Below are 24,871 nucleotides of genomic sequence, written 5' to 3'. Positions count from 1 at the left end.
TCTTACTCGGTTCTCATACATGCACATCACACACATTTCACATCTTAATACCATGACAAAAGTTCATACCCACTTGCATTAATACCAGATTTGAAATGAAACGTTTAACCCATACAAGGAATACGACCCAATAATGCATCCCAGCAATATCAGACACTGTACCGCAGTCTCATAATGCAACAAATTACAACAGGCAGGTATGTCGTACAGTGTAACATTCTCCATGACATGCGACACCCTGGCAGAATCAATCCATATCACTGATGTATTATGACCTGTATCAGCTACAGCTACAGTACATCCCTCATGTCAACATGCCAACATCTGCAGAGGGTATCTCCAACGGAGAAAGGTGCAGTCTATGGTTCCACCACTACGTGTATATTTGCCCACAAGAGAGACATGCACATAACATGCCGATATCTGTAGTGAGTATTCTCCAATGAAAAAGGTGCAGTCTATGGTTCTACCACTACGTGTATATTTGCCCACAAGAGAGACATGCAGATAACATGATCACATTTGTAGTGAGAGTAGTCTCCAAAAGGGAGAGGTGCAGTCTATGGTTCTACCACTAGAGTATATCTGCCCACATGAGAGACATGCAGATGTTGTGATACAGCGTTTATCTCCCAGCGGAGCGTTATAGAGTGAGATGTTAGATATGTGATGAAGCTACAGATGAGGATGATGGCTAGCACACACTGGTGGGCGGTCTGAAAGGAGTTTACCGATCTGGGTGTCTTGTCTCAGAGAGACGGTATGTGGCAGTGTCCTGATAAAACTGACAAGTCTTTTTACAAACAAAGATAACAATAAAAAATGCTCTGAATGCCTTGATATCCTAGAACAATCTACTCACACAAGTAATGAACTGGATGAAAAGAACATACTATTCAGCCTTAAATATCCAGTGTTTAAATAGAAGCGCACAGTTAGCTATCACCTAAAGTAGATGTTGTTGCAGGTGCTGCTAAAGGGAGGATTTAGACAAGAACACCCTAATCATTGAAATATTTTGCATTCAATGACTCTCATACTGACACTTATACTGAAACACTTTTCAAACAGACTGACAGCCATTTCAATACTTCACAGATCAAGAACGGATGCTTTGCAAAGAGGGCAAGTCTGGGCGATAGATATCACTGATACCTTAGCTATATAGGGATGAGAATGGATATTTTCCTTTTCAGGTGGAACTTCTTTGCAATGGAGCATGGTCCATATTTTTAGGTGTTTATGGCTCAAGCCCTCAGATTTTAACAAATTTGTGGTCACTAAAGTTTGCGGAAGTTTGCAGAAATTCATAGATCCGCGGAAGACTCTCATCCCTGGATATATCTACCACATAAAACCTGATTTGGGCAAGTATTTGAAAGTATTAAGTTCCATCTGGGTTGAGTCAGGGTTGAAAGATGAATTGAGGATGAATGTGAATGTGAATCTGCAACAGCAGCCATGATGACATGATGGAGCCAGTAAACAACTGTGCAGTGTGCAACATCAGCTGTCAAACAATCTAAAGCAAATGGAATACATGGGATGAATATGAAACAGCTAGATGCCAACTCAGCAAGACACACTTGTTGTGAATGACTCCTTTCAGGCATTGTGTTAGATGAAGACACACAGACTCATCATTTATCCAACACACTCAGAATCAACAGTGTTAAAGTCGTAGAGGACAAGAGGATTTAGCCCACTGACCTATATAAATACATTTGGAAGTTTATAGCAGACTTTGTGGTATTTTTTCAAATTGATCATATGAATTCATATTGCACTTGCATATTAAGTTGTGATCACTAAATGCATCCCTGCTTTACCCAAAACTGCAATTGAACTTGTAGTTAGCCTTGCAAAATCTAAAATTGAACTTGTAAACATCAGGAATGGACAAGACACAATGTTCATCCTAACACCAAACACTGATATAATACATTAAAAATATAATATTATTGTCAAATTCACCTTATCAAAATGCCTGTAGATATTGATATTTAAAAAAAAAAAAAAATCTTACACAGTATGTACACTAGAGATTAATATGCTGTAGTACCTATTTGGTATAAACTTCCAAAAAGTCATTGTAAAAACCTCTAAAAAAATTATTTAAAATATTCAATAATTATCTTATCAATGGGCTTTTCCACTATGATTCTGACATGGTTGCAAGAAAATGATGAGCGAGCAGTTAATGGAGTATTAGATGCTGAGCCAGCAGGCACTGAGGCTACAGCCGGGGCGGCAGCCCACAAGCAGGCTGCTACGTAAGCCGTGTCATGCTAAGTGGGGTAGTCAGTAGTTTACCCTCGGTCAGTGTGCTTGTGGGAGACATATTGTCACTCTTCCCGGGGCTCATACTGCCAGGCAGTACAAACTCCGCCCCCGAGGTCTGCAATAAGACGTGGCAAGGAAATACATGAGGACTGGTGGCATAAGAAATAAACACATGTCAATATTATTTCAGAATCCCTCCAAAGTTCTAGCTGATGGACTCTGAGGACCCTGGATCCTAAGACAGTAAATGAATCAGACCACTACAGGTGTAATGGTGAGGATATTTATGTACAATCTGTCTAATACAGGTTATGTCAATCATAATAATACTGGATTGTTAAAGCACAAATATATTTTTCTGGATTATCCCTTCTTCTAATAACTTACTTTCCAATCCATTGAACTAACCCATAATGTATGTGAAGGACAATCTGAGAGAAAACCTCAATCATGTCACTATGAGTAACATCGCTTCCTATCAGCGATGAGTAATTGCAGAAAAGTAAGATAGGTGCCTGGTGACCAAAATATCAAAACAACGTGTGGCAGGCATGATCGTAACAGTCGAAAGCTCAACAACTTGGCCACTTTTCTGGCAAAAAGGTTTGAACAACTGGTGTTGGCAGTGACCTTTTCTTCTCAAAACAAAAAGAGAATAAATTTATATCAGCTTTTTGATGCTTATGCAAGTGGTGCCTGAGTACTAATGTTTACTTAGCTAAATCTAAGCCATACCAGTCATTATCTTAGCAAATGAGATAAAAGGAGCTGATGTGATATATGGACCAAAGACAATACACATTTGGAAAAAAGGCTGCACAAGTCTGTTTGCCCCTAGATCTAGGTACTATTTCCTTCAATGAGTCAGACTTTGAGACTAGCGTTAGACTGTTTGTGATCCTTCCTGCCAGTGCCATGAAGTGTGAAGGGGAGGACAGTACCTTGGAGCTGTCCCCGTCAACCTCGTCCGCCGGCTGCACGATCTTGTCCACGGCTGCCACATCCACAGGCTGGCTGCTGGAAAAACAACAACATTGATCAAGGGACAGATACAGTCAGGCTTATCTCCCTTTGAGAGTTCAGATAAAGTATTTGTATGATCCTGCATTAGAGGTGAGGTGAGGTGAAATTGGGTTTAACGTCGAGTCCAAGATTATTGCACTTATATAGCGACGTGCATGCACGTGTGTCTGTGGCTGCTTGTACAAGTCCAGAGTGATGCCGATTTATAGTGCTAGCACACTGAGATACCATGCCACAGTTTAACATGAATACCCCACTCAAGACACTGTATACAGACTCTGAGCCGACCAGTCCTTGTTTAAGCCCCTTAATGCCGAGCGCCTGACAGGGTAACAACAAGTACTATCTTTTAACGTCTTTTGGTATGACGCAGAGATCGAACCCCGGACCTTCCGCTCTCCGGGCGGACACTCTACCACTAGACCACGGAGGCGGTCCTGCATTAGACATTACAAGAGAAAGCATGGAGCAATCAGAAAACTTTTTGGGAGAGTATTAGATCAAATAATCAAACTACATCAAAGGCCTAGGATATCTGTTAATGTCTTACACTGATAGATACTCACCACCAAAAGAAACATGAACCATAGAAATATATAGAGAAGTATGTATGTTAAGAAGAGATGTTTCCAATGTGATAATATACACACCACCAAATGAAACGCAAATACCACACATGTTGGTTATTATATGAAGACTTACTCATATTCAAGAGATATTAGATTGGTTTGATGCACAATGAACATAGTGATATGTTGTGTGAACCGATGCTCATGAACACATCACATCACTTTTGTCTCGTGCAGGATCAGCGTGTTAAGTTTGGAAATCATGTGCAGCATATCGTGAAAAGAATAAAGTCACACTTGACTGATTGTTGGTTTTGTCATTAATTGGTAAATGTCAGTGAAAATACTCAGGCATCAGTGTTGAAGGAAAGCCTGTCTAAGTCACTTTGTGACTTCTGCCTATACCACAACAATACAATTAGTGTAATCAAGCCTCAACATACCTTGAAGGAAGTTTCACTGACGGAGGCTCCGATGGTACAGACACGGTCAAGACTTCCTTGGTTTCTGAAAGACAGACATCATATGATCATATGATCATATGGAAGTAATGAGACTTGTCATGACAACCAAACCTCATGTATCACATACCTTACTGTCATGCTAATCGCAGTTCTGTGAGTGGCGTATTACATCTCTATAAGCCCTATTCCAGTCACATCACGGCGGGGGACATCAAGAATAGGCTTCACAGACTGTACCGGTGTACAGTGAGTGTGGTAGAGACACTGACATCAAGGCCCACTTGCACAAACCAATCTTAGTGCGAACACTATTGTAAGTCTATGTTAAAGTATGGGAGTTACGATGGTCTTACCACTAAGGTGGCTTTGTGCAAGTGGGCCCAGGACATTTTCATGATCTTATCCACTCGACAGGAAATTCTTCCATTTCATTACCAAATTTGAAAAATATCCTCAGATCGTTTTAGATGACAATCAGTCTGTGTCGCAAAACATGAAATGATCTGAAACCCTGAGGGCGGTCGGGTAGCCTAGTGGTTAAAGCGTTCGCTCGTCACGCCGAAGACCCGGGTTCGATTCCCGACATGGGTACAATGTGTGAAGCCCATTTCTGGTGTTCCCGCCGTGATATTGCTGGAATATTGCTAAAAGCGGCGTAAAACCCCACTCACTCACTCACAGCTGAAACCCTGAATGTGAGAATTCACCCAGGTTATCAGCATGAGCTAACACTCTATCCACTAGACTGCCCCCCTCAAAGTTCGTGTACTGTAGGATGAGTGAACACTCTATCCACTCGACTGCCCCACTCATAGTTCGTGTACTGTAGGATGAGTGAACGCTCTATCCACTAGACTGCCCCACTCACAGTTCGTGTACTGTAGGATGAGTGAACACTCTATCCACTAGACTGCCCCACTCACAGTTCGTGTACTGTAGGATGAGTGAACACTCTATCCACTAGACCCCCTGACTGGCCCCCCTCACAGTTTATGGACACTAGGATGAGTGAACGCTCTGTCCACTAGACTGCACCCCTCAAAGTTTGTGTACTGTAGGATGAGTGAACACTCTATCCACTAGTCTGCCCCACTCACAGTTCGTGTACTGTAGGATGAGTGAACACTCTATCCACTAGACTGCCCCACTCACAGTTCGTGTACTGTAGGATGAGTGAACACTCTATCCACTAGACCCCCTGACTGGCCCCCCTCACAGTTTATGGACACTAGGATGAGTGAACGCTCTGTCCACTAGACTGCACCCCTCAAAGTTTGTGTACTGTAGGATGAGTGAACACTCTATCCACTAGTCTGCCCCACTCACAGTTCGTGTACTGTAGGATGAGTGAACACTCTATCCACTAGTCTGCCCCACTCAAAGTTCGTGTACTGTAGGATGAGTGAACACTCTATCCACTAGACTGCCCCACTCACAGTTCGTGTACTGTAGGATGAGTGAACACTCTATCCACTAGTCTGCCCCACTCACAGTTCGTGTACTGTAGGATGAGTGAACGCTCTATCCACTAGACTGCCCCACTCACAGTTCGTGTACTGTAGGATGAGTGAGCGCTCTATCCACTAGACTGCCCCACTCACAGTTCGTGTACTGTAGGATGAGTGAACACTCTATCCACTAGACCCCCTGACTGCCCCCCTCACAGTTTATGGACACTAGGATGAGTGAACGCTCTGTCCACTAGACCCCTCAGTTTCGGGACTCTAGGATGAGTGGATGGACTACCTGATTTTGTCTGTCTGGCTGCTTGGGGTGCTGGATCGGGCAGCTCCTCCACCGGTGTCTCACCTCCTATAAGCTGATAGTCAGCTCCAGGACCAAAAATGGTCTGTAACAGAGACGGAACATGTTCATTACAACACATGTCACATCAACAGCCTGGTATGGGAACTGTACACAATAAAGACAAACACTCATATTCGAATTTCTTATTTCAAACACAACACTTTTGAAAGTCACATCTTGTGTTTTTTCATTACAGTGAGTGAGTGAATGCTGTTTAGTTTAATGCTGCAGTCAGCACTATTTTAATTATATCAGAAAACAGTCAGGACCAGGCAAACCATTGACAATGATCCCAATTGATCAATGATCAATGGCATCAGGATGCAATGACATGCAATCTGACAAATCACCTCATCTTAGCAGGAATGGAAGTTACAGCCAGCCCACTGGCCAGGACCAGTTTTGTTAATGTCAAAGGTATCCTAAGGGGGTATTGTCATATGTTGTTACTCTTCGGTCCAGTAGATATTTCTATCCCTGCTAAGTCAGGTATGTTTGTTTGTTGTTTACTACCTGACTCAGCAATATTTCAGCTATATGACGGCAGTAAGCGGACTAGACAATCCAGTGATTGGCATCATGAGTATCAATCTATGTAATTCGGATACAATGACATGCATCAACCAAGTCAGTGCGTCTGACCACCCGATCCCGTTAGTGGCTTTTTATGGGCATGGGTTTGCTGAAGACCAATTCTAGGCCGGATCTTCACTGGGGTCTGAGGTCTTTCTACCAGCAGTAAGTACAGGAGACCTGCAATTCCCACTGGAGGGACTCATGATACACGGCAGTATTCAGAAAAGTTTGCATTGGAAGTGTTGATTTCATGTTGCTATGCTAGATACCTGTGCTGATGAGATAAGTAGTTCAATGGCCCGGGTTTGGTGTGGTGTGTCCACCAGAGAGGCTAGCGAGGCTGTTCCTTCCCTGCATAATCACAGAAACGCAATGACATGTAAATCTTTTTTGTTGTAATTTTGAAATTAATTGAGAAGAATGTTTTCCAAGACGGCTGTTGGCTATCACCTTCTTAAATTCTGGACAGTGATATACCCGAATCAATATTGACATCAATATAGAAATGAAAAAAAACCCAAAACATCATAAGTGGCTTATTTTGTTAATAAGTCACACAATGGAGATCAGTATTCTTCTTACTAACATAACATGATAATTGTATCAAAGAAAACACAAACATTTTTCTGCCTTATTACTCAGACACTGCTATTCTGTAGATGAATCTTCCATACATGTATTATGAAAATTATACGTATGTCTATCTCACTTAAACCCAGCATATACAGTCCACAGGGTGGATGGCTTGTCAGCTGTTACTTACACTGGTCGGTGTAGTGTTACTTACGCTGGTCGGAGTAGTGTTACTTACGCTGGTCGGCGTAGTGTTACTCACGCTGGTCGGAGTGGTGTTACTCACGCTGGTCGGAGTAGTGTTACTCACACTGGTCGGAGTAGTGTTACTCACGCTGGTCGGAGTGGTGTTACTCACGCTGGTCGGAGTAGTGTTACTCACGCTGGTCGGAGTAGTGTTACTCACACTGGTCGGAGTAGTGTTACGCTGGTCGGAGTGGTGTTACTCACGCTGGTCGGAGTAGTGTTACTCACGCTGGTCGGAGTAGTGTTACTCACACTGGTCGGAGTAGTGTTACGCTGGTCGGAGTGGTGTTACTTACGCTGGTCGGAGTAGTGTTATTTAAGCTGGTCGGAGAAGTGTTATTTACGCTGGTCGGAGTGGTGTTACTTACGCTGGTCGGAGTGGTGTTACTCACGCTGGTCGGAGTAGTGTTACTCACGCTGGTCGGAGTAGTGTTACTCACACTGGTCGGAGTAGTGTTACGCTGGTCGGAGTGGTGTTACTTACGCTGGTCGGAGTAGTGTTATTTAAGCTGGTCGGAGAAGTGTTATTTACGCTGGTCGGAGTGGTGTTACTTACGCTGGTCGGAGTGGTGTTACTTACGCTGGTCGGAGTAGTGTTACTTACGCTGGTCGGAGTAGTGTTACTTACGCTGGTCGGAGTAGTGTTGGGCCGAAGACGATGCCCAGGTTGCTGGAGCTCATCTGGTTCACATCAGAGTGAGCGGCTACCCTGATAATGTATTCAAATTTCTATACAACACACTCTTAGATGAATGAAACAAGGTAAAATAATCACGCAATTGGCTCTCTGGTAATAACTATGAAAGATGGGTACATGTCAGAGGATCAGGATCTTGTTTTTTGTGCTGTAAGGCAGATAAACTGCGTTCATGCTGGGTGTTGTCAGGACTGCATTGTTGTCATATCATGGACCAGGACATCAGAAATGAGCTTCACACACTGCATTCATTTGGGGAATCGAACACAGGCCTTTAGTGTGATGACGATTGCCTTAACAACTAGGCTACCTCACTGCCCCAAGAGAGAAGGGATGAGAATGTTTTTACTCAAAAAAAGCACACTGAAAGTTAGCTGAGGTCTACATGATTTATGTGTATATTGTAATGGCATGTATCACAAAAGTGACACTTGACGTAACGAAATCCGTGGAATTCTGTGGTGATTTGATTATTTACCTTTGTAGATGATGCATGAGAACAGCACAGGTTTTAAAGTTGGAAGGAGGCAGCATCCGAACCAGATAGGACAACTTCTCTATCGTCTTCAGGCTACTCATAACACCTGATGTATGTTCCTGAAACAGTCACAGAGGTAAACAGTGGGCCCACATCTGAGTGAGTGAGTGAGTGTTCCTGAAACGAGTGAGTGAGTGTGTGCCTGAAACAGTCACAGAGGTAAACAGTGAGTGAGTGAGTGAGTGAGTGAGTGAGTGAGTGAGTGAGTGAGTGTGTTCTGAAACAAGTGAGTGAGAGTGTGTGTGCCTGAAACAGTCACAGAGGTAAACAGTGGGCCCACATCTGAGTGAGTGAGTGAGTGAGTGAGTGAGTGTGTGTTCCTGAAACAGTCACAGAGGTAAACAGTGGGCCCACATCTCAGTGAGTGAGTGAGTGAGTGAGTGAGTGAGTGAGTGAGTAGTGTTCCTGAAACGAGTGAGTGAGTGTGTGTGTGCCTGAAACAGTCACAGAGGTAAACAGTGGGCCCACATCTCAGTGAGTGAGTGAGTGAGTGAGTGAGTGAGTGAGTGAGTGAGTGAGTGTTCCTGAAACAAGTGAGTGAGAGTGTGTGTGCCTGAAACAGTCACAGAGGTAAACAGTGGGCCCACATCTCAGTGAGTGAGTGAGTGAGTGAGTGAGTGAGTGAGTGAGTGAGTGAGTGTTCCTGAAACAAGTGAGTGAGAGTGTGTGTGCCTGAAACAGTCACAGAGGTAAACAGTGGGCCCACATCTGAGTGAGTGAGTGTGTGTTCCTGAAACAAGTGAGTGAGAGTGTGTGTGCCTGAAACAGTCACAGAGGTAAACAGTGGGCCCACATCTCAGTGAGTGAGTGAGTGAGTGAGTGAGTGAGTGAGTGAGTGAGTGAGTGAGTGAGTGAGTGTTCCTGAAACAAGTGAGTGAGTGTGTGTGTGCCTGAAACAGTCATAAAGGTGGGCCCACATCTGTCCTTGTCTTATCCCCTTAATGCCCAGCGCCAGACAGGGCAACAACAAGTACCATCTTTTAACGTCTGTAGGTATTGGCCCACATCTGATACTGGTGAGTGTGTGTGTTTGTTATAAAATGCTCCACTCAGCAATATTCCTGCTATATGAGAGCAGTCAATAAGTGAGTGAGTGAGTGAGTTTGGTTTTACGCCGCTATTAGCAATATTCCAGCAAAATCAAGGCGGGGGACACCAGAAATGGGCTTCACACAATGTACCCATGTCGGGATTCGAACCCGGGTCGTTGGCGTGACGAGCGAACGCTTTAACCACTAGGCTACCCGACTGCCCCGACAGCAGTCAATAATGGAGTCTAGACCAGTCAATCAAGTAATTAATTTTGTGAGCAATGATCCACACCATCGGGGAACAATGACACACCATGAACCAAGTCAACAAGCCTGGCGATCCAATCCACTAAGCCATTATGACCAACAGAGGTTGCTGGGAGCCAGTTCTAACACAGAATCCCAACAGGGTAACACTGTGGAGTTAAAATTCAAAAAAGGCATTATGACCAGCGGGGTATGGTGCTGACAAACCTAGAAACATAATCAGGGAGAATCTGGAATTCAAACCCACGATCACAGTTATATCTGGCAACTCTGCACGGGTACTTGTGGCGGTTTACGTGACAGCGCCACCTATGTGCCCTGATCTTTAGAAGCTATGGTATCATTGAAGACAGGAATGAAATGGATTTACTTTTCTGTTTTGCCACATGCATAAAATCTTTCCTCATATCAGGTGTACATACCTTTGCCACATGTATAAAATCTGAGTAAAACCGGAACGTCAACAGGGGCTCTGGAAGCTGAAATACAAATGTACAGCCACTTTGCAGTTCAGTCGCTATTTTTAACCAACAATTCAAGTCATGGCCTGGTCCCGGCATGTTTGTTTGTTTGTTGTTTAACGCCGCACTCAGCAATATTCCAGCTATATGACGGCGGTCTGAAAATACTAAGAGTCTGGACCAGACAATCCAGCGAGCCTGACCACCCGATCCTGTTAGTCGCCTTTTAAGACAAGCATAGTTACCTTTTACGGCAAGCATGGGTTGCTGAAGGCCTATTTTAACCCGGAATCTTCATGGGTCTCCCAGCATGTGGGAACAGACTCCTCAGGCCAATGAGCACTCAGATTATATTGTACAAACGGCATTGGTTCATGCAACATGTATGGTCATGAGCTCTACACATTACTTCAGTATCAGCCAATGTAATGGGTCACACTAAGTTTCTACACACAGTAATACAAGGCTCCATTTCATCAGATGAAAATAGACACATGTCTCTTATACATCACTAAGCAGTAGGGCTGGGACAAGTCCAAAGTTACTACCCGGGTACCCAAGCCACTATTACCCAACCCTACCTGGGTAATCGCTGAAGGTCTCTAGAGAAAGGTACAAATTTGTATAATTGGGAATAGATTGACCATAGCCCTGGCAAAATGTATTTAAATACACACAAACAACTATCAGGTCATGAATACACTGAAGTTGACTTATGTTTTATCTTTATTCAAACATAAAAGTCAGAAGGAATGCATGCATAGTGAGAAAGAAATGCAAACATTAGTGACTTGTAGTTTAACCATAGAGTTCTAGATAATTTTTTTCCTTAAACAATATATCACATGACTAACCACAGGTCCGGGTATCCGGGTGCTTCTCAGTATCCACCTGACCTGAGTACCCCAGCTACCCGTCCCAGCCCTACTCAGCAGTCACATGTATGCATGGGTGATAAAAGGATCGTAGTGAATACAAATCTTGTACTAAACTACTGAAGGTGACAAAGCCCAACTGTCCATTGGCTTTCCTTTCAGTAGAAACTGTAAACTTGAGCATTGGACTAGTTGTCAAAGTAAAAGATTGCTACTTTTTAAACACGGTTGCATTAGTAGATACACCTGGTTTAAACCATACCTGTCGTAGGTAGAGTTTCAGCACATTGGAGATGACATTAGGGTGTTGTTCTGAGAGGTCGACTGAGTCCGGGTCAATGTCGAACCTATTGCACAAGTTCTCCACTTTACTCTTCACACCGGACACTCTGTACATTCCCTGGGTAGAGAAATGGATACATTGAGGCTTCAATAACTCGGAATACACGGTACATTTAGCTTAAGATACAAATCATCGGTAGAGACTAACAGTTTTACTCCACTAGTCCTCATAGTGATAACATATAGCAAAACCCTTAAAAATGGCAAATGTCTACTAGTCCTTAGGATACCTTTACTATTGGGCAGTTTGGGAAGGACTACAGGACTAGTGCCAATTTCTAATGCTGCAAATTCAACTAAATGTGTAAACTGACATTTGCGTGGTGTTGAACCTACCTTGATGGTGAGTCCACGCAGTTCTACCTCTGACAGACACATGGACACAATGGGTGGCACCTCCATCTTAAACTGGTTCACCTGTTCCTGGAAGTCTACACCAAATGTTGTGTGCCGCCGACCTCGGTTTGGCTGATGGAAAAAATCATTCTTAAAACCACATAGCATTAAGTTTCAGGCGCTGCAAACTTGCAATTATCAGCTGAAGTAAAGTGCACCAATTTAAAGCGATTTTTAGCACAACTCCAGCAAGAATACACCTAGAAAGGGCTTTATACGTTGTACTCCTGGAGGAATCAAACCCGAGCATTTGGTGTGGCAAACACTTCACCCATTAACCTACCCCACTGACCCAGAAAGGATTAGATCAGTTCTTGAGGTAACATCGGAACCATAAGTCCTCTTACTAACTCATCCTTAAAGACAAATCATCTCATCAACTCATATTTTTCTGAACAGAGAATCTTAAGTTCCTGTCAATTTGGAAATTATTCGCATATTTTGTTCTGAGATTTTAATCAAACACCTACCACATCTTCACTGGCTGACATTATTCTCTTGATGAGATTCCGTCGCTGTTCATCACCTACAAGAAAACAATGAAAGTCTCATCCACATCACCCCTAGGGATTCTTGGACAGAATATATCCAATATATATATACCCAACAATAAAACCAGAAATTTGTGCTCAACTGAAGATGTTACAAATCTAAAAAGCAACTTTCTGACTCCTGTAATACTGATCAACTGCATTGGTAAATGATCTTGACCTATCTTACATGAGGGACATTCCATGAAGAGAAGTTGGTAAAAGTCCATTATTATTTGTTTCATCCAGAATCAGAACTGCAGACCAAAAAGGCACATATGACATATTGTACAAAAGCTTTTCTGGAGCTAATTATCAATCAAGCATATATATCATGATTAAGTTCAAGGCCATTTCAGTTTTTACAAACCATTTGCATATTTTTCTGGCTCCTCTTCTGCTAATTCATCCAATGACTGACTGGCTACAAGTTGCCTCCTCATATTGGCATGGGGACTGTTGCTAGGCGATGAATCATGTGACTTGTTGCTGCTACTTCCACTGGCACTATCAGTGTCGCTACCAATTCCCACAGAATGACCCCATGCCTTTACAGGGCCTCGATTCTTGTCTGAAGTGAAAATACATACATATCATTTTGATCCCACTACAATATAATCGTAATAACTATGTGTACTTAACACCATCATATTTCTTTTCTAATTTGTAAAAAGGTGGCCTAAAGTCATTTAATGTGGACACAACAAGCAGGACACAGATTTAAGAACGTCATAAGCTGGTAACAGTATCAAATAAAAATGAGGCTAGTTATATTGTGCTGTATTTCCACAGCACACTGGGGCATTATTATTCTCAGCTCCCTTGGCAGCATACAACCCAAAGCTCCCTGTGAGGTGAGGTGAGTGAGTGAGTGAGTGAGTGAGTGAGTGAGTGAGTGAGTATGGTTTTATGTCGCTTTTAGCAATATTCCAGCAATATCACGGCAGGTGACACCAGAAAAGGGTTTCACACATTGTACCCATGTTGGGAATCGAACTCGGGTCTTCGGCGTGACGAGCTAACGCTTTAACCACTAGGCTACCCGATCGGCCCTGTGAGGTGCTAGAAGGTTAACAGTCACAAACCTATCTGATCCAACCAGGTACCTACTCACTGATGGGTGAACAGAGGCATTCGAATAAAGTCACTTGCCCTAGGACACACCACATGTGCTTTAGTGTGGGGCAGGACCGAAGCCCTAGAAGCTGAGAAGTCAAGCTGCCAAATGCAGTCACCCATCCACCTACTCTCCATGACCTTCACCTGATTTGTGACCTGTGACCTTTGCATAGGACCACATGCCAACACAGGCCAAAATACATCCCAAATCCTGTACATAGTTTACATGATGTCAGTAACATAGACTCACCTTTCCTAGGAGAGGACACCGGTGATCCTTCATTTGATGGTATCATGTCAGAAGAGGCGGAACCATTAGACTGTGTGCTGGGCTTCCGGCCTTCACCATACCTGAAAGGAGAAGTACACCTTGAAGGGTTCCAACATAAGGGGCCATGTGCTCTCAGTTATTATGCTGTGGTATTATGGTGAGGTGAGGTGAAATTGGGTTTAACGTTGCGTCCAAGATTATTGCGCTTATATAGCGACGTGCATGCATGTGTATTTGTGTGTGTGGCTGTGACTGTGGTCTGTAAATAACCAAGTCTGGAACACACAAACCAGTGATTGCTACTGTTGTTGTTGGTTTGTTGTTTTACGCCGCACTCAGCAATATTCCAGCTATATGACGGCGGTCTGTAAATAATCGAGTCTGGACCAGACAATCCAGTGATTAATATCATGAGCATCGATCTACGCAATTGGGATCGATGACATGCTTCAATCAAGTCAGCGAGCCTGACCCCCCGATCCCGTTAGTCACCTTTTACGGCAAGCATGGGATGAGGAAGACCTATTCTATCCCGGAATCTTCACGGGTCCAGTGATTGCTACTGTGAGCAGCAAACAAAGCTGTCGGGATAAAATAATCTCAATGAACCAAGTCACCGAGTCACCACCTGATCACATTTGACAGCCTCTTACCAGGCAGCATAGATTGCTGGGATGTATTCTAACGCGGAGTCCCCACAAGGTTCTCTCTATACAAGAGTGAGTGAGTGAGTTGGGTTTAATGCCGCTTTTAACAGTATTCCAGTTAAATCACGGCGTATCAGCTTAATGTGGGAGGAAAGCCTGAAGTAAAGCAGGTCTCAGACGTTAACCACTTCGGTGAAACCCACGAGCCCGGGTATGGTGCTGACAAAACTAGAAACATAATCAGGGCGAACCGGGATTCCAAACCACAATCATAGGTTACTAGCGTGCCCAAGGGACGCAACTCTGCACAGCGAATCGCGGCGCCTCAGACGACTGGGCCACCCGTGCCCCCTCTCTATACAAGTCAGTATTAAAGTGAAACAAACAAACACATAAGACAAGACTTACTTGGCTCCAGCAACAAATGCTTCAAAACTGAAGTGTTCTAGTTTGCCGCTATTGGGTGTGGGTATTGGGAGTCTGCGGACAAACTCGGCGTACTGACTGCCGGGCTCGTACGTCTTGCTGCTCTCACACAGGGTGTGGAACTGAGGGCACACACAACATGATCATTAATGTGGAATCCAATGAACAGAAGGATTATACCAGCGGTAGAAATGAACAGATTTAGTCTACTAGTACTTATATTGATAACATATAGCAAACCCCTTTAAAATGGCAAATTTCTCCTAGTCCTTATGATACCTTAACCATTGTGCAGTTTGGCAAGGACTACAGGACTAGTGCCAATTTTTAACCCTGATATAGTCGTACACCAATACAAGTAATTTACAAGACTTACATAGCACTAAACTTATGGCACTGGGCCCAAAACCTACACAGTATAGATATTCTTTTACAAGAAATGAGTTATGGCACATCGAAAGTGAAAATTGTGAAAATTATGATAATGGTGGTGCTAGTCTGATAGTCTGAACATTATTGCAAATCACGTTCAAGGAAATCAATACTCTTTCAACATACTTCTCACTAAAACCAATTATATTCAGATCTCATCTGAACCAATTTTACTCCCTGGATCTCAATATTTGAAAGGAAAGGTATTCAGACTCCCAGTAATGATACAAGACACCAGAGTGGTGCGGAGGACAGAGATGGACATACCTGTACAGGTAGGGGGGCGGATACAGTGTGCAGCAGCTGGAAGTACTCCACAGTCACCTGCAACACAAGCATACACTCACTGTCGGGGTGTGGCACTGTGTGGGGGCAGGGCACTGTGTGGGTGTGGCCCTGTGTGGGAATGGCACTGTGGGGTTGGGGCACTATAGGGCTTTGGCAGTGTGGGTGGGGCACTGCAGGGTGGGGCACAGTGGGGGTGGGGGCACTATGTGAGTTTGGCACTGAAGGGGCAAGCCACGGTGGGGGTGGGTTACTGTGGGGGCAAGGCACTGTGGGGGTGTGGAACTATGGGAATGTGGCACTGTGGGGGCAGGGCACTATGGGGGTGTGGCACTGTGGGGGCAGGCCAGTGTGGGGGTTGTGCATTGTGGGGGTGAGGCACTTTGGGGGTGTGTGTCACTGTAGGGGCAGGGCACTGTGGGTGTGAGACACTTTGGGGGCAGGGGAGTATATTACTTGCATTCCACTGGCCTGAAAATATCAATATTTATTGAAAATAACAGTTCATAGACATGATAGATTTGAAAATGATCTTAGTTTGTTTCTAAAAAAAATTGAATCTGGACCAGACAATCCAGTGATTGACATCATGAGCATCGATCTCCACAATTTGAATGTGATGACATGCATGAACCAAGTGACATAGATGTACATATGACCAGATCATTACCGGGTATCTGTTTAAGGATGTGAAAATATCTGTAAGCATCGTAAGTGTAATTGTACAGTTGTATGTATGAAGGAAACTGGAATAAGTATACTAATATAGAGACGTGCATGCACATGCGTGTGTGCGTGTGCGTGTGGAGAGAGAGAGAGAGAGAGAGAGTGTGAGTGTGAGTGTGAGTGTGTGTGTGTGTGTGTGTGTGTGTGTGTCCCTTTTAAGCCGAGCAGGGCAATATCAAGTACCATCTTTAAACGTCTTTTGGTATGACAAAGGCCAGGGATCGAATCCCCAACCCTTCCGCTCTCCGGGCAGACACTCTACCACTAGATCACAGAGGCGGTCCTGTAGATTGCTGAAAATTATGATATGTGTGATGAAATGGAACATATAAAAAAATACAAGTTTCAAAGTATTTGGTGTTTGGGGTGAGTATGTGGTTGGTCTTAGTGATATCTATATGGATATATCTGAAGGTATATTTACAGATTTCATGACTTGATCACACATCTGTATCTGCTCTCGTATCTTCCCCAATAACTCTGCCTGAAAACCAAAATCAAAGACAATACATAATTTAGAGGTAGAAGTCACGATGGTAGTCACTAAATAGGAAACATTTAATTTCTTTAAATTTCAACGAGTTCCATGGGTACTTAAACCTTTAAGAGTGAGTGAGTATGGTTTTATGCTGCTTTTTGCAATATTCCAGCAATATCACGGCGGGGGACACCAGAAATCGGCTTCACACATTGTACCTATGTCGGGAATCGAACCTTCGGCTAACGAGCAAAGGCTTTAACCACTTTTATAGTTTAGGACTATAGGACAAGGGCCGGTTTCTAAATTTTTCTCTCACAAATTCAAGAGCACAAAATCATAACAGGGTAAGACATAAAAAAATTATTTTCACTAGTAAGCAAAATGATCTGCTTCATTTGCAATGAACCAAATGGGAAAATGTGGCAGTCTATAAGGAAATCACTTGTCTCGGACCACTGGACTTATGTCAGTTTCGATCCCTGCATACCACTTTTGTTAGTGGCTGGCAAGATGGATGATGCATCTGGGTTACCTACCTTGATCTTGTCGAGCTCCTGCTGTCGATGGTTTGTCTCCACTACACATGCCTTGTACGTTGTCTCAGCCTCCGCAGCCTACAAGCAGGATAGAGACGCAGGTATGTCACAAGGTCAACCTTATATATATAGTGACAGGGATCAAGGATGAACTGAATGTTTTTTTTGTCCCAGCTATATGATAAGGGGCCTGTACATAATCGCGTTTGGACCTGATAATCCAGTGATTAATATTGTAAGCAACGATCCATGCTGTCGGAATAAGGTGACATGCATTCAACAAGTCAACGATCCTGACGATTCGATCCATTTATTCACCTCTCATGACCAGCACAGGTTGCTGGGGACCAATACAACATAATATCCCCACAGGGGGTTGAACTGAAACCAGGACCCACTTGCACAAAGCGATCTTAGCGCTAAGGTGATCGTAACTCCCATACTTTAACACAGATATACGATAGTCTTAGCGCTAAGATTGCTTTGTGCAATTGGGCCCTGGTGAGCTGATTACTGGACTTGAAACAGAGACGCTTACAAACAACATACACCTCCTTACATTTAATACACTTCTACGATCAGAGGTCTTGAACATGTTGAACCATGAACACAAAATCCCCTGAAGTATTCAACTGATGTTAACATGGTTGTATTGAATATGAATATGACGGTGAGATAAGCTGATCCTGTGACCCACTTTATGCATGGCGTCCTCTTCCAGCTTCTTCCGCTTGTCGTGTTTGTCAGAGTCTGTTTTCTGTGCCTGTTCATGTGCCTTCTCATAGTCCTGTTGCCGTGCTATGTACATGTGCTGGGCCTTGCGTAGACCTGTCACTGCATCTTGCTGGAACACAATAGCCAGGAACAATGACGAGGTGGTGAGGGGTTAGTGCTGCTGTTAATTGCATTTTGGTCCTAGCTGAATGTGGGAGGCTATTTCAAAATGATACAGGTTTTACACGAGAAAAAGAAAACATGCAACAACTTGATAGATGAAAACTTCTGGTGTATTGAACTTAGCAATGTAGATTCTTTCACTGTTATCAAGCTTGATAATGCCTCAGTCACATATAAAATGGTCGCCGGACGATGTGGGGGCATCGGTGGATTACACCGATGCCCCCGCGGGCCACAGATTTTTGCCCACATCTGTGACACATCGGTGCAGTAGTCATGAAACCAAAGATGATTGGCCGGTGGCTGGAGGGTGTCCAAAGGATTTTTGACGATATTCAGCCTTTTCGGGCATCGTAAACTAATCTTTCCCAGCATCAGTGGACATGTGACTTGGGCATAACGATGTAAGAATCTACATTAAAACACCTAAAATGCAAGACAAGAAGTTATTATCTATGAACAAGATAAAGTTGTATGTTTCCTGATTTACTCACCACCTTCTAGCATGCCATTCAAACAGTAAGGTTTGATCAAGGTTACATTAAGGTAAGGTAATCACATAGCTTACTTAGGACCTATTCTATTTTGTTTGTTTGTTTGTTGTTTAACGCTGCACACAGCAATATTACAGCTAAATGACGACAGTCTGTAAATAATCGAGTCTGGACCAGACAATCCAGTGACTGACATCATGAACATCGATTCACACAAGTCAGCACGCCTGACCACCAAATCCCGTTAGTCGCTTCTTACGACAAGCATAGTTGCCTGTTAAGGCAAGCATGGGTTGTGAAGACCCAGTTTACCCCGGATCTAGCAATAATAGACAGCCCTTATGATAAGTAAGGGTACTGAAGTGTGGAGACCAATTCTGTCCTGGTTCAGTGAAGAAAGTTTTATCTATTCAAACACAAAACAAATCACAAATCATAAGGAATCATAAACTACTTACCAGTCATCTTGTGTGCAAAAAACAGTTCAAGATAATATCAACATCCGCAGTGAGTGAAGGAGTCTTGAAATTACCACATGAATAGATCAAGGGTGTGGAATTGTCTTACTCATTTAGCAAACTTTCAATATTGTCTTCAGTTAATGGTACTAGTCTTGATATATGAGTGAGTGAGTGAGTTGGGTTTAACGCTGCTTTTAACAGTATTCCAGTTATATTGCGGCGTGTCAGCTTAATGTGGGAGGATAGCCTGAAGTGATGCAGGTCACAGACGTTTACCACTTCGGTGAAACCCACGAGCACGGGTATGGTGCTGAAAAAACCTAGAAACATAATCAGGGCGAACAGGGATTCGAACACACAATCATAAGTTTCTGGCATGCCCAAGGGACGCAACTTAGACAACTGGGCCACCTGTGGATATATCAGAACTAATCCTTGACTACTATGAGAAACATCCATTCAGCCAGGAAAATCACTCACAGATCTTGTAGTGACCATAGCAGTCTAAAGCCTCGCACTGCATATTGTTCTATTTGTTCTTTCAAGTTTGTTTTGTTTGTTGTTTAATGCTCAACAACATCCCAGCTATATAATATGGTCTGTAAATAATTAAGTCTGAGCCAGACAATCCAGTGATTAAATGAGCATTTAGCTACAGAATTGGGATATGATGACATGCATCAACCAAGTCAGCAAGCCTGACCACCCGATCCCATAAGTCGCCTCTTCAACAAGCATTGTCGCTTCTTTCGATTAGTATGGGTTGTGCAGGCCTATTCTAACCCAGATCTTTACAGGGGATTGTCCGTTTGTGACAGTGATAGTGATATGACAAGGCAACAATCTACTCACCATTTTCTTAACCTCTCTGACCCAGATTTCTTTGACCGACTTTCGCACTTTGTCATGCTCAGCCCTCCGAGCTGCCAATGGCTGTTCAAGGCAAAAAGAGATGTTTTGCTGGTCATCTCAGTGAGATAGTGAATGAGTCAAACACCATTGAACAACAGCTGCATTATATCACACCGTATCAGCTTAACGTAGGACAAAAGTCAAATAAAACTTTCGGAAAAAAAACATAAGTATGGACTGACAGATCAAGGATTATATTTGTTTGTTGTTATGCCAAACATTTTCCAGCCATATGACGGTGGCCTGTAAACAATTGGACGATCCAGTGATTGATATTGTCGGCAACGATCCACGCCATCTGGGTACGATGACATGCAATCAAGCAAGTCACTGAGCCCGACCAACTGAAGCGCAGGTCGTTTCTACTACTGATTGAACTATTCTAACTTGGACCCCTCAAAGGTATCAATGATCGTAACTGGATGAATTCTTGATTCAATCCCAGAATCAGATGTCAGCACTGCTGCACATGAATTATTTGAACAATAAGAAAAGGCATCACATTTTTAAGAAACCCTTCTTAATATGAACGTATTGTGATAAGGTATTAATCATAACCAAGTTAATCAACCACACCTCAATAAACTTGCTTGTCTGCAGGAGAGCTTGGGTTGCCTGGCAGTTGCTGGCAAATTCAATGTCCTAGTAAAACAAAATAAGGTCATTAAAGAGGACAGGCTACAAATGATTTCAAGATGTACAGGGCTTTGTCAAAGTGGATGGAAACAAAGAATCTAGCAGTTCAACTTGTGCAAGTCACATACTTAAACTGGAAACAACGTGGTGATTTCAATATCTACAATATTCAATATGCAAAACACGTTTCTGATTTTTTCATTCACAACTGGCAGTGTGTTTATCAAGGTGCAATGAGTGAGTGAGTGAGTAAGAGCTGGTAAACATAAAAGTCTCTGAACAGTATTCCAGTTATATTTCAGTTCAGTGTGGAAGGAAAGCTTATAGTGATCCATGTCTCAGCCATTTAACCACTTTGGTGAAACATAGGAGCACGGGTATGGTGCTGACAAACCTAGAAATGTGATCGGGGGTAACCAGGAAGTGTACCCACGACAAAAAGTTCCTGGCACCCCCAAAGGATGCGACTCTGCACTGCATATTGTGGCACCCTAGACAACTGGCCCACCCATGCTCCCACTCTGCAATGACGACTCACAAAAACAGACAGATGAAATAGTGTTGATTTACCTGTGCTAGAACTGTGCAGTAGACTGATTGTAGGGGAAGAAAACCCTGCAAATAGGAAAAAGTAAGTCAGAGAGTGAGTGAGGTCTCAACTTTCAACTTGACACTGAAAGTAATTCAGTTAAATCAGAGTAATCTCAGGACCAAATCTCAGAATAGGCGTCTCAGACCACTGGGTCACCTTGCCCACACTAGTGATTGTGGGAAGAAGTACCAGGTCACCTACAAACATGACGATTACTGTCAAGGCTGTCGTAACTCACGGCTACAGGAATTATCTCACTTGCAGCACTATAATCACCTTTCTTCAAATTTATACATCAGGGCTTCAGATTGATACAGAAGAATGTCCTATCAAAAGTTAATAAGATCATGAACATGCCCTAGTGCCATTCGTCTCTATTATGATCCTCAATAATGATGTGAGATAAACTACATCTTGTAAACATACCTCAGTTGAATAGTGTCAGATGATACTAAGGCAATCATCGATAAAATCATAATCAATTCTATGTCTGCAAACAATTACATTATGAGACTAACCTATGTTCAATGTTATGTCATCAAGAAGACAACATGACAATATCCACATACCTCATCCGTTAAAACAGGCCGCATGGTTTGTGCTAACCGAGACAAGTTCTTCGAATATTCACATTCTGAAACAAACACACTATTCCATTACCACAATAATCTTGACCCATCATAAGAAATTATTTTAGTTTAATAATGGTGTTGTCTGTAAATCAAAGAACCTCTATATTGTAACAGTCATGGTTGAGGTTGAACGACTGGCTTCCATGAAATGGCTGCTTCTTCAGGACGTACATTCATTGAAGTAATGGCTTCTCATTGGACTCTTTGCATTGACCAAAATAACAACAATGGTCTAACAGTTATTTTATCAAAATGTACACTAACTAAAAATCAAATAATGGCTACATTTGTACATGGGGTTGAACGTTACGTTCAAGATTATTGCACTTATATAGCAACTTGTTTGTTTGTGTTTGTTTGTTGTTTAACGCACTACTCAGCAATATTCCAGCTATATGACCACGTAAAATAATCGAGTCTGGACCAGACAATCCAGTGATTGTCATCATGAGCATCGATCCATGTATCAACATGACATGTATCAACAAAGTCAGCGAGCCTGACCACCCGATCCTGTTAGTCGCATTTCACGACAAGCATAGTCGCCTTTTATATAGCAACTACCATGCCGTAGTTTAACATGGATACCCCCCCACACACAGTATACTCCAATTCGATTAGTCCTTGTTTTATCCCTTTAATCCCAAACGCAAGGCAGGTTAACAAGTAACCATCTTTTGATGTCTTTTGGTATGACGTGGCCGGGTATCAAACCAAAAACCTTTCTTTGCGCTCTCCGGAATACAATCTGACCACTACAAGAGTAGGTCCCCTCACCTAGCAGGGCTTTCTTCTCAATGTACGTCATGATGTCACGGGCGTACTTGGACCACGCCTTCGCTCTCTGTAGGGCAAGGTCAAGGCCGGCCTCCAGGCGGACCAGGGATGAATCGATCTCCCTCGCAGACAACATGCCTATCAACATAGCAGGTCTTTGTAACACAGGACTAAATTGATGGTCATCTGAAGCTTAATAGGAGCACATCATCTTCTCAAATTTTCACAATCTAAAATTTGTTTTACATTTGTTTTACAATGGGAAGTTTAAGAAATTTAGAATTGCTGTATAATGATATATTTCACAAACTAAAAGGAAGTCCTAAGTTCAATTTGTTCAATCAGAAATTGGCTTCCAATATTTCTAACAAGAAAGAAGTGAGCAAAGCTCACATACCCCCGTTATCCCCGCTGGTCAACAACAAATAGTAAATAGTTTGTTAATTAATGAAATATACCTGTTGCTTTAAGTCAGAGGAACTGCCCTTTCCTTTGTAACCCCATGAGCTATACAAAACCAGTCATCAAAATTTCTAAATTCCATCATGTTTCCATGAAACAGCAAAAGAGAAAACTTTCAGAATTTTATAAAAGATAAAAAACAATCATAGTGGTTAATGTAGCAAGTTTGCTGAAGCTAGGATACATAATATTGTAAACATGGATCGTACAAAAACTTTACCCAAAATTTATGTTTCACCATGATTCCAAATAAAAAAAAATCACAATCTTCAAACTAGCAAAAGGCACAAGTACTCATTGTGGTAAATGGGCGTTGCACGTTTGATGAAGCTAGGGTGCATTGTTAAAAAGATATGGGCCGTACAAAACACCCACCCTAAAAGTTTAAGTTTCTAATGTTTCCATGGAAATGGAAAAAATTAAAAAATTCAGAATCTTCAAACTAGCATAAGGCACAAGTACTCATTGTGGTAAATATGTGGAGCAAGTTTGGTGAAGCTAGGGTGCATGGTTAAAAAGTTATGGGCCGTACAAAAGCTCGGATGGAAGGACGGACAGACGGAACGCTATATACCCCCCGATTTACTTCGTAAACGGGGGTATAACATATTTTATGAATGTTGCGTGAATACGCCATAGCTGACAACATAATATATCTCAATATCTAGAGATATCTGTAGCTACTACACAAACACACTCAATAACAAGACAGCTGAAAACAAACTCACCAGAGGATTTACCATTAAGTGTTGATGATCCATCACGATTTTCTCTCCCCAAGGAGGTCAGGTTATCATAGGACTGGGGAAAGATAGCAGATCACATATAATATGAGTGAGTGAGTGAATGAGTTGGGTTTGACACCGCTTTGAACAATGTTCCAGTCATATCACGGTGTGTCAGCTAAATGTGGGAGGAAAGCCCGAAGTGATGCAGGACTCAGACCTTTACAATTTTGGTGAAACCCATGAGCATGGGTATGGTACTGACAAACCTAGAAACATAATTGGGGTGAACTGGGATTCAAACCCTGGTCAGCAAATAGTGACATCTTAGACACCTGAGCCACCTATAATACTACATAATACTACATAATCACAAACAGTGATGAACAAAAACCTTTTTCATGCCATTTCTGAAAATGCTTTGGCAATTCTTATTATTTGTTTGTTCTTTAATAGTAACTAATAGAATCTGGGCCAAAAGTGGCGAGGTGAAATCGGGTTTAGCGTCGCATCCAAGATTATTGCACTTATATAGAGACGTGCCTGCACGTGTGTTTGTGTGGCTGCTTGTACTTGTCCGGACTGATGCCGATTTATAGTGCTAGCCCACTGAGATACCATTTCCGCAGAATATCATTAATACTCCACTCAGACACAGTATACTGACTCTCAGCCGACCAGTC

At 42.7% G+C, this 24,871-nt stretch overlaps 1 protein-coding gene across 3 annotated transcripts in view; it reads right to left on the bottom strand.

The window, feature by feature from the left end:
• LOC139480397 (rho GTPase-activating protein 45-like) overlaps window positions 1-24,871 on the bottom strand; it is a 49,859-nt gene that overhangs the window by 17,151 nt on the left and 7,837 nt on the right. For 2 of the 3 annotated variants that reach the window (XM_071263461.1, XM_071263463.1), the window contains exons 6-29: window positions 24,192-24,264; window positions 23,002-23,139; window positions 22,162-22,226; window positions 21,571-21,615; window positions 20,941-21,006; window positions 20,305-20,385; window positions 18,298-18,444; window positions 17,601-17,678; window positions 17,008-17,067; window positions 15,840-15,896; window positions 15,123-15,262; window positions 14,047-14,147; window positions 13,048-13,248; window positions 12,618-12,673; window positions 12,088-12,219; window positions 11,672-11,809; window positions 10,496-10,552; window positions 8,716-8,834; window positions 8,169-8,249; window positions 6,991-7,072; window positions 6,086-6,188; window positions 4,319-4,382; window positions 3,225-3,300; window positions 2,314-2,398 (exon numbers count right to left, since the gene is read on the bottom strand). In XM_071263461.1, the coding sequence (XP_071119562.1) occupies window positions 2,314-2,398; window positions 3,225-3,300; window positions 4,319-4,382; window positions 6,086-6,188; window positions 6,991-7,072; window positions 8,169-8,249; window positions 8,716-8,834; window positions 10,496-10,552; window positions 11,672-11,809; window positions 12,088-12,219; window positions 12,618-12,673; window positions 13,048-13,248; window positions 14,047-14,147; window positions 15,123-15,262; window positions 15,840-15,896; window positions 17,008-17,067; window positions 17,601-17,678; window positions 18,298-18,444; window positions 20,305-20,385; window positions 20,941-21,006; window positions 21,571-21,615; window positions 22,162-22,226; window positions 23,002-23,139; window positions 24,192-24,264 (2,245 nt within the window). The remainder of the gene's footprint in view (window positions 1-2,313; window positions 2,399-3,224; window positions 3,301-4,318; window positions 4,383-6,085; window positions 6,189-6,990; window positions 7,073-8,168; window positions 8,250-8,715; window positions 8,835-10,495; window positions 10,553-11,671; window positions 11,810-12,087; window positions 12,220-12,617; window positions 12,674-13,047; window positions 13,249-14,046; window positions 14,148-15,122; window positions 15,263-15,839; window positions 15,897-17,007; window positions 17,068-17,600; window positions 17,679-18,297; window positions 18,445-20,304; window positions 20,386-20,940; window positions 21,007-21,570; window positions 21,616-22,161; window positions 22,227-23,001; window positions 23,140-24,191; window positions 24,265-24,871) is intronic. The other variant, XM_071263462.1, reaches the window with a different exon arrangement.

Source organism: Haliotis cracherodii, unplaced genomic scaffold (genome assembly GCF_022045235.1).
Source record: "Haliotis cracherodii isolate W230 unplaced genomic scaffold, xgHalCrac1.p SCAF_4, whole genome shotgun sequence".
NCBI classification, from domain to species: Eukaryota; Metazoa; Mollusca; class Gastropoda; order Lepetellida; family Haliotidae; genus Haliotis; species Haliotis cracherodii.
This window is presented reverse-complemented; position numbering and strand designations above follow the sequence as displayed.